Source organism: Nilaparvata lugens, chromosome 4 (genome assembly GCF_014356525.2).
Source record: "Nilaparvata lugens isolate BPH chromosome 4, ASM1435652v1, whole genome shotgun sequence".
NCBI lineage: Eukaryota > Metazoa > Arthropoda > Insecta > Hemiptera > Delphacidae > Nilaparvata > Nilaparvata lugens.
Window position 1 is genome coordinate 44,727,958 of NC_052507.1, and position 14,104 is coordinate 44,742,061.

The 14,104-nt window shown below is 32.5% G+C and overlaps 1 protein-coding gene across 1 annotated transcript in view; it reads right to left on the reverse strand.

The window, feature by feature from the left end:
* LOC111051127 (neurexin-3-like) overlaps nt 1-14,104 on the reverse strand; it is a 304,920-nt gene that overhangs the window by 125,292 nt on the left and 165,524 nt on the right. The window contains exon 2 of the mRNA XM_039427002.1: nt 2,100-2,235. Coding sequence (XP_039282936.1) covers nt 2,100-2,235 — 136 coding nt within the window. The remainder of the gene's footprint in view (nt 1-2,099; nt 2,236-14,104) is intronic.

Here is a 14,104-nt window from a genome sequence, read left to right on the forward strand (position 1 = left end):
TGTTTCTGCTATAGCTTTTGATCATTTCTTCCATTTCTCCGACACTGCTTGCTCGTCCTGCTCAGCCCCCTCCAACAACTTGTTTTTTAAAATCTCCTGGAATTTTTCCACTTTTCGGGGATTTTGGAGCGCCCTTAATTCATACCTTTTTAAATTACCAGGTTGCGATTTCCTTGAGTTGCCTATTCTTGCTCTTATCACCGCCCCCAACAGATAATGGTCAGAGTCAACATTGGCGCCTCTATAGCTCCTGATACTCATGAGATTAGAGTAATGGCGGGAATCTATCAGCAGGTGGTCGATCTGATTGTTTGTGACTCCATCAGATGAATGCCATGTAGCTTTATGAATATCTTTTCGCTGGAACATTGTGCTCCCTACCACCAAGCTCCTTGCTGCTGCAAAATTGACCAGTCTCACTCCATTATCACTTGACTCAGAATGCAGACCATGCTTGCCAACATATTGCCTGAAGCATTTCTCTTTACCAACCTTAGCATTGAAATCACCAACTATAATCTTCACATCATTGCCTGGACAATTATCATAGACTTTTTCCAGCTCTTCATAAAAGTCCTCTCCTTCCTCAACCGCCCTCTCTTCTGTTGGTGCATGCACATTTATATTGCTAGAGTTGAAAAATTTCCCCTTTATACGGATAACACATATTCTATGATTGATTGGGGTGAAACCAATAACGTGTTCTGTATATTTTCCGTTAACTACAAAACCAGTCCCAAATACGTGTTGTGTCTCATGGCAGCTATAGTAGACATCGCAGTTCCCTCTATAAAACATTCCATTGCCAAGCCACCTGATCTCTTGGATTGCTGTAATACCAGCCTTATACTTCTAAAGTACCTCCACCAGCTGCTGCAATGCTCCACTTCCGTATAGTGTCCTCACATTTCATGTACATAATCTCAAATCCATTTTCCTAATTCGTTTCAGTGCAAGCCGATTTCTTAAATCCGTATAATCCAGTCCAATCCGAGGCAAATTATTGTGCGGTTCCGTAACCAGAGTCTTTTTATAGGGATGGGGTGTCGGCCCATCGCCCAACCCCCAACCTGGAGGACCAGGTCTTGTTGGCGCGGTTGATGCTTCATGTGCTCATTTGCCTACCTGAGCACACTAATTACCTGGGACGCAACGATGTTAGTGTCAACCAGTCTACATCAACCACTTGCTCGGGAAACCGGGGGGTCGCCAAGCCCCAGGACAGAAGAAATTCGGCCCCCCCCTGCGGGGATTATAATAACTATTACTCATCAATTTATCGCTTAGGCATCGGCCGGTTTGAGAGTCAGTGTGAAATCAGCTCTCGTACTGCTAGCACTCCCTGTCGAGGCTTTAAGAATCAGGAAATTCGTCCTGAATCTGCCTAAATATTCGTGTCATTTAATATCAAAGGAAATTCGGCCTATACATATATTCGTGAACATAAATTACATTTTCGTTTTACGTGGAAAGTTACTCACGTTTCGTATTAATAAGTGAAGAGTGAATGCCAGAACGCAAGTTCAGTTTTCTGTTTCTATTCCTATTCAAATCTTAGTGTTGAATATCCAGTCAGTAAATTTCATCTTAGAACCAGGAAACAGCAAGGAACCAACTTTAATAGTCGCACTTTCGGTTTGCATAGTTTCTCCTATCTTTTCCTCTCATCTATCCTATCCAACTGTCCACCTTTTACCTCAAATAGAAGTAGGCAAACAATTTGATTTATGACATATTGGATTTGGGATTTAGTGTGTACATTTTCTGATTTTCTATGTTCTATGTATGTAGTTTTCCTGAATGGATATATTATTCAACCCAAAGATTTGATTCGTTTTATACAGTCCACTTCAGAGCATTTGAAACTTGTAGTTTGAAATGTTTAAATTTAAAGAAACAATATTAACGTACCAGAGAGCATAGCAATATTGTCAGTACTGGCAGAAGTTATTTAGTTATTCATTAAATAACAAAAATCAATAGAGCATCTATTATGTCAATTGTCAAATAATATAGCCTTTTGTGGAAGAATTTGTGAACGCGTGTTCAAATTCCTTTTTTCATATCGTAAAATTGATAAAATCTCATATTACTCTCACCTTTTTCACAAAATATTCCTTCGTAATCTAGGTTGCGGCATTCACAAATCGGACCGCTATCGGTTGATATGCAAATTCCACCATGTTGGCATGGGTCATGCTCCTCACAAGCGTCTGTCAGATTCCCTCTCAAGCCCTGAAACAAAAATCATTAAATAAGTGCTACAAATTAATGAATTATACATTATATATTAATTATCAATAATAAAAATAAGAAATCTTAGTACCCTTTTTCAAATTTTCACTCACACAATTGATGACATTACCTACTGTTGAAACATATTGTGAGTCAAAAATTAAAAAAGCAACTAAGATTTTTCATTTTTTATCTTTATTTTTGATAATTGATGAAACAATTTTTTTTCACCATGTTCATCTAATAATAATTATGGTGGTGTTTTCTTTCTCATAATGGTAAAATAGATTCAATCCCTTTCTTCCTCTCATTAAAAGAGAAAAGAGAGGCAATCCCTTCCTCAAGAGGATCACAGTTAAAAATGGATTAAGAAAATGTTTTCCATCCATAATTAGTATGACTGAACACTCTTTTATAATATTATAATTAAGTGCACTTTCTATTCTATCATCACAATTTCATTATTATGAAACTGATTGAATAATTGAAGAATAGTTTTATAAGTGCGACATTCTGTTAGAGAGGAAGAAATAAATATTATTATCATTATCAGATTGTATTTGAAAAGAGCTAGGATTATTCAATGTAATTGTTTTTAAGATTCTTATAAAATCAAAGTATAATGAAAAATAATGTTCTTTGAAGGATTAAATAATGGTTGAACATATAAAATACAAGTGAAACCCAAATTCGATTAAGAGAACCCGATTTTCTTTCTACGGTATAGTGTATAGTGGGTTTTCAGCTTTTTCTATGATTTGACAGTGAATACTACACTCTTGTGAAGAAAGCTCACTAGCTCAGAAGTGACACCCACATCAAATCAACATACACACATAAGATTATGTTTCAGTGAATTTCAAGTCATCTCTACATCTTTAGGGAAATAAGCAGTCAAGATTCACCGTCCCAATTTTACGCTTGACCTTTGAAGAAAGAAACTGGCAACAGAGTGCATGTGATTGTGAGAATGAAACCTGCTTGACAAACGTAATTGCATCGTTCGCTATTTAGAATGAACAATTTGAATTTCCCCAGTCGAAGTCGGCATCCTTTTACTGCTTGGAAAACTTCATTATCTGGTAGCCTTTAATCAATTATTCACAAGCAGCCACGCTAGGATCCATTTTCAAAGATAAACGTGTAATAGTGTGAGAACTCCCGACAAGAGACAGGGGTTTGCGTGAGAGCTTCAAAGCTTCAAGAATAATGTTTGCAAAGAACTTATTCGCTCAAGTTTATATCTCCATTATAGCTTCGCTAGAGACTAGACTGAGAGAATTAGTCCTTGACTGAAATAGATATTGACGTATGGATTGATAATAGGGTGAAGGAAAATTACTGTGGGGCTTGTATGATTTCTAATTTCACTTTCACCAACCTTCAAATCGAACTACTCTTCTTATCACCTAGTGGAAAAACAAGAATGGTTTTTCTTCATTCACTTTCGAATACTGAAGTGTCTGAAGCCTAGGTCTCTAGAACTAGTTTTAGAAAAACTGCAGAATAGTCGCAATGGTCCGGTGAGGCGAAGAGACGACCACTACACGGCGTCCTTACGGTAAAGTCTATTGATCGATGTGTTTATAAGGATCCATTCATTTCTTTTTGCCATCATAGAAAATTTTGACATACGATTTTTCATCTTACGTCCGAAATCCATGTGTTTGGATACTTATAAGAATTTAGTTAGTAAAATTAAATTCTCACTATATAAATATAACAAGTAGAGAGAAGTTACTTAGTTGTAAGTTGGAATAATAATAAGTTCTCGATAGTAAAGAGTCGATTTAAAAATATTCATTGGTGGCACTTTTACTCCAACTTTTTTCAACGTTTTTCCAACTTTTTTTACTTTAATTTTATACAATATCATCGGGTATTGATTTTTTTGTGAATAGTAATTGATCGTGGATGCATATTTCATGTGTCATCTTGGAAAGGTTCAAGTTACTTAACAGTTCATTTTATAAGTTAATTAATAAAGAATAATCTATGAGATTGTATGAGCAAAACATAAGAGAGGCCATGGTGAGCAGGGGCCTCCAACAAGACGTATGGAGAGAGAGAGGCTGATGGCGTGTTGAGTAAGGGAAACGGCCAAGAAGACGGTGAAAACCCGCGTATATGGTATAAGTTAATGTATGAGTATTTTAGTGAATTTAATCGAACTGTACTCCAATTAGGTGCACAAGATTCTCGCTTTTTCAAATTACTGTTTAGTTTTCTAATGTTGTTGGATTTTCAACACAGACGCAGAAAATGCAGATGTGTTCAAAATAATAATGATCTATCTGTTCAAAAGTAAGATATATTGTGATATTCCATTCCTCAATCAACATTGAAATCATTCAGTGATTATAGAATTATTTAAATAATAAGGCTGAATCATGTAATAAATTAAATTTGATAAGCAAGCGAAATCGCTAAATGAAAGGATTTTATAAGTCTCGAGCAAACAGCTGCTCTATTATCGCCGGGTGCGATAGCAACAAGTGAAATATTAGATAATAACGGGTATCCTGGCTACTATTAGAACAACCAAATAGAAAAGAATTTCATTTGCTATCTATTATATTATATAAAATATTTGAATTTTGAGGTTAGGCTATAATACTTACTAGTCGGCAACCTAATAATCAATCAAGCCGTGAATTTGAAATTTGGCCAGGCACCTTTGGCAAATTTTTGTTGTAAACAAAAAGCAATCAACTAGAGGATTTGGTAACCAGATGGCGTGCTATTGTAAATGGAAAAACAATTTAAAAAGTTTATAAAAATTCATTATATGTAATGAGCATGTACAAAGCACATAAAATAAATAAAAATATTGAGGAAGTATGTATATACAGTAGGCGCATGGATACATTTGTGAATTTTGGATGAACCAATCAAATTGCAGTAGCTGATGGGCGGCAATAACGAGCCGATTCAAATTTAACCATTTATATTCAAATAAATGATAAGAATTTATAAGTTATCACTACTCAGTTCATGTATTGGATGTAATCCGAGTAATTATAAAATGTAATACCTAAGATATAGGTAATACCCTAGCAGATTGGCATGGACTATTTGATTTTTATAATGGCGTAGTAGTGGAATATTTAAATGTATGCAAATTTGGAAGATGGGAGTATGATCGTGGAGAATAGGGGTGGATCAGAGCCCACTTGCTTGCCAGACGCCACCATGTAACGCCACCAAATTTTATAGAGCACAAGTCCCTTTTGTTAAATTGTACATTTGAAAGATTTAAAGTTTAAATTCATTAATTAATTTTTTATAAGACTTGGTGATGCTGTATTAAAGTGTAAGTCATTTAGATATTTATTTATTCCCTTGGAGAAGACGACTTCAGCCACCAGAAAATCCAGGACGACAGGAAATTCGGATCGCCACCATCATCTTGAGAATTTCAGCACGTGAGTGATAATTATCGAGAAATATATGAATCTAGGGTGCCCTCAGTGCTTCGAGTGAAATAAAAATATAAAAAGCTAGCTCGTCGAAAGGTTATAAATATCGAAATTAATATAAAAACTTGCGCAAGTCTTAGAAAGTACAAAAAAATATTTTGTTAGTTAAGAATTATATCAGATTTATATGTCTAAAGATGCACGGATTTCATTTCATTTCATTTCATTTTTTTCATCCAACTGACCGACCACCTATGAAAGGGGTATAAGGATTTGTCAATTATAATCTAAGTCGTCAATCTTTGCATTCTATAATGCAAAAAGAATTCCTCACTGGAATAAGGACAAACATGCAACAACTCCTCCCACACCTTAATTCTGAACTTTTCACCTGTAAGAGCTTTTATGTGTGTTGGCAATGAACTATAAAGCCGAATTCCAGCACTCTTTACCCCCCTCTCATACATACCAGTTCGATGAATGTCGAAAGGACATGAAAGGAATATTTAAATTTAATGTTCTAATATATATATGCTCACTCTATCATTAATTTTGGTTAGCAAATTATAAAGATATAAATGTAGCTCATGTTCACTGGATAAATTGATTTATCTAATTCCACCAGAGGCCGAACCTTGAGCCCTGAGATATAAACTGAGATATATACTGAGATATATTCTGAGGTATATATATATTGTAATATTACATTTTTTCTCGATTAGAATCGAATCTTCAATTCGAGATCTACAAAACTTGATAGTAAATCAGAGTAATCGATATGCGGACAATTTTTAACTGAGAATTTATCATAAATAATTGTGTTGCACATTCCATGGTATCACCGAAACAGAGTTAACAGAATTAACAGATCATTATAAATAGCATAGAGGATAAATAAATTTAAAATAACAGTTTCGGAATAAAGTTTTATTGAGAACAAATGTGAAATGTAAATTCTAAACTTGCAATTTATAATTTTATTGGAATTTAATATTGATGGCGTGTTCATAACGTCATCACTGTTTTTGGCTTCATCTAAAATGCTATCTTTGAGTCTCTTCTCTAAAAAATGGTGGCTGGCTATGGTGTTCTAATTTTGTGCTCTCTGAATATTTTTCTGTTTAATTGGAATTTATAATGTTTTAATTTGAGATTTGAACAGTTTTATGGTGTTCCAATTTTGTATAATTTGATTTGTGTGTCTACAAGCCTATAGCCATTGTTTTCAACTATATAGATGGATAAGTATTTTAGCTTGTAATGATGCTATATGTTTAAGTGTTGTAAGGTATTGTTTTGTGGATTTGTGTTGTATATTGCCAAAATTCTTCTAAAGATTATAAGTTGGTTTGCTCTGAAAACTGGATTTCCTATTCATTAGCAATAGATTCATAATTTGTCAAGAATTTACCATTTTGGAGCCATAACTTTCTTTAGGTTAATAGGTGAAAAATGCTATTCAACCTATTTAGGATAAATTGGTAGCACGGCAAATGGTACGCCCTGGTGTGGGACCAAAACTACAAAATATATCCCTGGTTATAAAAAAATATTGGTAGGATAGATATCTTGATGAATTATGAATGGGAGATGCTGCTGAGTGGGAAATCGGTTCGAAAAAGTTCAGGTTCTAATAAGTAAATATCTTTTCACGCAGTAGCAAGATGGAGAACAATGAAAATAATGAAGTTTTATCCAGTGAAAACATTCAAAACTTATATGAAGAATCTCAAGATTCAAACCTAACCTTAAACAATGACTCAAACGATAGTGTAGCTGTAAGTGGAAACGTTTCAAATGTAACAATTCATGAGGAAGTAGTAGAAATATCAAATGAAACAAGTATGGTAGGAGCTAAAAATGATCTAAATCTTATAGCATTCTTAACACAAAGGTTTGATGAGCTAAATGCTAGATTTGATGAGCAAAATACTAAGATTGATGAGCAAAATGCTAAGATTGATAATTTGAAACAAGATCAAAGTGCTAGGTTTGATGATATGAAGCAAGAATTTGCTAGCATAAGACTAGAACAGGTTAATACAAAGCAGAAAATTAAAGAGATAAATGATACATTAAGTAAAAATCACAAAGAAATAGGTCATCTACAGCAGAAAACTAATGATCTTGAAATATCAATGTTAGATGTAGAAAAATCAATGCAAAACAAAATCATTCAAGTTTCTGATAGGGTCAATGAGGTTAATGAAAGAGTAAATAAAAATAAGATCATAGTTGAGCAACAAAATATGACACAAAATGCTATCAATGTAGAAAATAATGAAAGTATTAAGCATGTTGAAAAAGAGGTTGTAGAATTAAACGAAAAAGTAGACAAGGAAATCAAGGTATTATCCTCTTTGACAATAGATTGTCAAGGAAATACAGCTGCTATAACTGAGGTTAGGAAAAACATAAATAAAATTAACATGTCAACAAAACCGATGTGTAATCATACTGGTAACAATAGTAATTTCGATAGGTTTGAATTCCAAATGCAAATTGACAAAAAGAATCCAATGCATTTCTTAGTAAACTTGACCGAGTATCTTGAGAGAAATGAAATCACAAACTGGATCAAAATTGAAGGTATTTTGGAAAACAATTTTAATTCAAATTTTGCTCATCGTGATTGGTGGATTTTCATCCGTTTTGATGTAAATAACTTTGAAGAATTTAAAGAGAAATTCATTGCTAGAATGTGGTCAGACGACATTCAGTCATCTGCTAGAAATGATTTGAGATTTGGAAAATATAAGCCAAACTTATCTAAGAATCTTACTGAGTATTATATTTCTCGTTTCAACATTGCTAAGAAATTCAAGGTTGATGATCTAGTTGTAATTCGAAATTACATTTTGTCAAGCAAGCTGAAGAAGTTTTCTGCCAAGCTGTGTCCTAAATATCGTGGACCTTACATAGTAAGAGATGATCTCAATAAAGGGTGTTTCAAACTTGAAGAGATAAGTACAGGTAAAATTATGAGAGTCAATCAATATATGATGAAGAAATACCATCAGGAAGCACACAATGATTAGGAATCCTGTGTTATGCCGGGATTCAGAATAGCATAATTGCTACACAGTGTATGGTAAGAGTCCATAATTGTGTCTTTTTTCTTTCCTGTAGCCTATTTTTCTTGGCCCTCAATCGTTTCAAATTTCGATTCTTTCCTGTCTTTGTGTAATTTTCAGTAAATTTCTTCTATGATGCATATCTTAACCAATCTTGTCCATAGTCATTTAAATTTGTATTTTTTCTGAAATAATTTTGGAAGTTAAAATAGTAGCTTATTTTCCTGATCTTTAAATTGTTGATAAAACTTAACTTTTCTAAAATCTATCTATTGTAATGTAAATAATTGCGTGCTTGCGGTATATTTTTTCATCATTTATCACATATTTTAATTATGTCTATTTTTTGTCAGGTATCATATTAGGTAACTAGGTTTTTCAGAGCAAATAATGTCCCATTTTCTCATCTTTCATTGCATATCGTGCCATAAGCCATATGTAATTAGGTTATAGTTTTCTTCTGGGCTTTTAACCCATTTTGCATTTTATATTTTTTTTTGCTGTCCAATACTTTGGATTTCTGGTAGACAAGTAGGTGTGATTCTTTTAGAGGTGTGGGCGTGAACCACATACGGCTGGACTCGATTATCTGACCTACTTGTTTGCGATATTAAAAAAACCTTAAGACTGCAACATCAAATGTTTGTAAAAATTTTTTCATACTTTTGTTTTTGTGGTCCGATACTAGAGTCTGCTATCACATTGCCTTACAGACATCTAGGAACTCTCCACCCAGTCACAATGGTCAAAATATTTTTCCTTCACCAGTTGTTTCTGTGGGAGTGATAGCTCACAGTTATAACAAATTAGAGTCATACTTGGAATCTACAAAATTCCATAGTAGTATATTTTATTAAATATACTTCCTCATGAAAGTTTAGTACTGACATATAGGATAGGCTCTAATTAATCTTTCTCTTCCTTGTATTATTGAGGAAATTTATTTACCCAATTTCCTTTTTCTCTTATTTGTATTTTTTAGGGAACTTATTTACCCATTATCCATCTTGATCATCTTTGTATTGTAATCTTGGAATGGTTTGTACTTATTATTCAGTCCTCAAATTCTGAAATTTATTTAAAAAATAAATGGTTCAATTTAGAACATGCTGAAATTTAATCTTATGTATAAATTCTTTTGTTATAATAATAAAACTTCAAAATTTGAAAGTATCAATGAATTGTATCGCCATATATATGAGATGTTCAATATAAATGAAAGTTAACTTGAATAATAATGTTTTCATTGAATAAAAACGTCTTGTCATATTATTAATTGAAATGAGTTAAAGGTTAAAATTTCTCTAAAGTTTTTGTAATTGATGTCTTTTTCTAAATTTAAAAAAAAACTGTTTGTTCTATAAATTTTGATATGATTGATTATTGTTTGAAATGGATGCTGGAGTGTATGTAGAATTTTTAGTGGGGTTTGTTGATTAGAATCTTGCTGGTATGTGATTGTTTTTTGAGATGGAAACCCATTATTGCCTAAAGAAGGAATAACAGAGGTTATGACTTTGAGAGGCAGTAATGGGATAATATTTTTTGTGTTGATTACTTATGTTGATTGCCATAGATGCAGATGATTACTTATGAATATTGATTGCCTTTGAAGCAAAATATATTGATGTTTTGAATGATTTCTTGTTTAATGATTGATAGTAAAGTTTTGTCATGAAATGTAGTTTGTGTTTAGAACATTGAAAAGTCGAAATAAACTATAGTATCCAATAAATGATGATTAATAATATCAAATATTTTGCTTCTTATACAATATTTGAACAAAGATTGAATTGAAAATTTATAAATTCGTCTACATAAATAATTTTGAAACCCTGAATGATAAATCATAAATGTGAAATGCTATAATTGAAATGTTATACTAAATGATAATGAAATGCAGATATAACTTATTATGAAATGATTGTGAATAGAAGACCAATTGTCTGAATTTATTGAAATATGTATTGAAATTATTTTTGTTGTGATGATCTGATGTTTTTTACAATTTTGATAATGATACAGGTGTGCCGAGCACTATTTTTGATTCAGGCCTTTTCCCAAGTTATAATAGTAAATTTAATACGCCGCAATAGACTAGAGCTATTATTGTGAGTTAGCGAAATAAATTATTTTCTCTCTCTATTATGAACGGCCATGACTTCGAGTTTCCCATGATAGATATTCAAAAATTGTGGCTCCGAGTCGTCTAGGAATGTAGATTATGGAATTATCTCTAAAACGTAGCCTTCCTGTCACAACATGGAGTGCGATAAGCTGGAAAACAGCAAGCATTGAAATTATAACAAACTACCGATTTTGCAGTTACTATTTGGTCCAAAGGCTCTAGAAGCCACGCGACGATTGGTCAAATTGATTCCCTTCGCCCAATAGGAGACCTGTTTCTAAATACAGTAGTGGGGCGATTCCCCAGCCGCAAGACCAGATTACGTTTCGGAGGACACTTTGCTAGGAGCTCTACGAGAGTAAAGATGTAGTCATTATGTTTCGCCCTTTTTGGGCAGGTTTACAAGTTTATATCATTAGTTAATGTAGGAGCTAGTTTTATTTCTATTAAAGTTTAAATTTTCTAGTAGTGCCATGTCCTGAAAAGTTTAATTGTGTTTCTTCATCATGTACGAATAATTGTTTCTTCAAATAACCGCTAAGGTACGTAAAATAAGGTTAAAATATAATTTAGGGAATTTAATTGATTGAAACTTCCATAAGAGTATTGTATTAACAGAGCCTGTTATTTTTCAAGTTAATAATAAGGATTGAGAATAATCCTTTTGATTTTATTAGTGATGGAAGATAATTATAATTTTTTTTCTAAAGAAGTATAGAAAGTTTTCAGTTACGTTACATTTGAGTTATTGTTTCTGGAGATATATTATCGTAGAGTATTGCTGAAAGTCAGGAAGATAGCCTTCAAATTGGAAAGAAATTTTTAAGATTATGTTCATATTGAGTTTATGACATTTTATAATTTTATATTTTTCAGACTTATATTTTATTAAGGCTTTCAAATGATTTAGTGAATTTTTATTATAGAAATCTTAATAGATGAAGAAGGAAGTTTTTCTTTTCCATGAAATTAATATTAATGAATGTTCAAATTTTAATACAATTTAAATTGAAGAAATAAAAACACATAGATGTTGTCAGTTTTCTACACTTTAATTTGGTACACGACCATGGTTTCGTGACCACACAGGTCACATTTTCAAGCTGACTTACAATTTAAATTATTTTCTATGTGTCTACTAATTTTATTTAATTAAAGGTAAAAACTATCTACAAGATGAATCTTATAGGGCAAACATTATTTTTGCCTTAAAGTGAAATTTCCAATATTTTTTTCTTTTATTGTGTTATAAAGTGTCTTGTTTTGTTTTGTGATAAATTCATAATTCTAGTTGATACTCGTTTTTGTTCTTGTATTTGTAGGTAAATCAAATCATAAACTCTGGACTGTTCATTTTAAATTAAGGTTCTGAGCGGTTTTGGGCGAATGCCCATTGTTTACACTTGGATTGCGTCCTATAGTTCATAAATAATAAATAAAATAAATGTTGGCTAGCGCACAAGTTTCCAACAATACTAGTCGAGCTACTATATGAAAAATTATATTTGATTTCGCAAACCAAATGAAAAATATCATATAAGATAGCATCATTTCAATCTGAATTATTCCTTTTCTAAGAGTATTATATCAATTTATATAAAAGTTAACATCATAATTAATGAAGTATTCATTTTCTAAAAGCATTATATTAATTTATTACGGGTGTTTTTATAAATGTTGCATTGTATATTAATGACACTCTGGTAAGTAAATTCGTTTTAATTCAATCTGTTAAATTTTGAGAATGAAACCAGAACGTCAAGATAAAATCCAAATTAAATAACAGAATAAACTCCTGTTTTAGCTTTTGATGAATTGTAGGAAGAGTTAGAAATTAATGCTGTAATACATTTATTTACAGCGGTTCATGTGTGTCCCCAAACCAACTTCATGTACCACCCCTTTGGTTCCGCAAATTTATGTAACACCGCTTCAAGACACCCGTGCAGACGACAGGTCTAGGGACGTAAGAGGACGTCGCCGTCAAGCCAAATTCAACCGGTAAAAGTTCACCGCCAAAACAAGGGACTATAACCCCGACGATAAAGCAACGTACAGACCAACAAAAGTGCAGTGTAGTGAAACAAAGGTTCATTCGAGAATGTCAATCAAAAGTGGGGATTCAAAATTATTATGAAATGGGTTATATGGGTTACTATCGACGAAATTTGGGTTCAACGGGCTTTTCTTTCTTGAGTAATTTCATGTTGAAATTAATTTGTTATTTTATGACTGATATTGTTTGGTTTTGTGACGTATTGCTATCTAAACGAAGGATAGTAATGCGCCCCCAAATCAGATGAAGAATGTCAACAAAGTAACATGAATTTGTTGTTTCTGTTGTTCACTTTTAGTAGCCAATGTTTATTGAAGCTGTTTGTATTTTTCAATTATTTCAAATTGTAGTGTTATTCTATAGTAGAAACCTATTAAATCAGGCATGGCAAGATTAATTTAAGTTTTCTTGACTCTAGCCCGTTCACCTGCATGAATTAGGTATAGACTCAGGTATTTTCTAGATGTGTCGGCCTATTTCTAAATTCTAAATTTTATTCAAAATTATCTTCTTTATCATCTTTTAAAAGGTCAGGCACACAGAGTGTTATGAAATTTATGTAACATGTATTTGTTTATGTTCTAAATTTTGAAGAATGGATTAAATTTTGTTATTTGAACAGTGAATAAATGGAAATGAAATTATTTTTTATTAAAATTTAGTAATTGACATCTCTATAGAGTTTGAGGAAATTTCACAATTTGTGTATTGCTGACTGTATAATAAGATGTTAACAATAAATTTCATTTTTATATGGATTATATACTTGGAAATAATTTTCATGTGTATTAGATTGTATTGGTAGCCTAATCAAAGTTTTCCTTTTAGTTTATAAGCATTTTAAAATAACAGGTACAGCATGGACATTAACATCAAAATAATTATCATGTGAATCTCGAAATCAACAACAATTGAACGCCATGAAGAGTGTTAAGAACATTTGGGTGATTTTCGAACCAGTGTGACTCATTAATTGAATATCTATGCCAATATCTACGCTGATGCCTACACCAATGCCAACGCCAATATCTATGCCAATATCTACACCAATAACTACGCCGATATCTACACTGATGTCTACACCAATGTCTGCGCAAATGTTGAAGCCAATGCCTACGACAATGCCGATGGCAATGCCTGCGCCAATGTTGATGCCAATGCCTACGACAATGCCAACGCCAATGCCAATGCC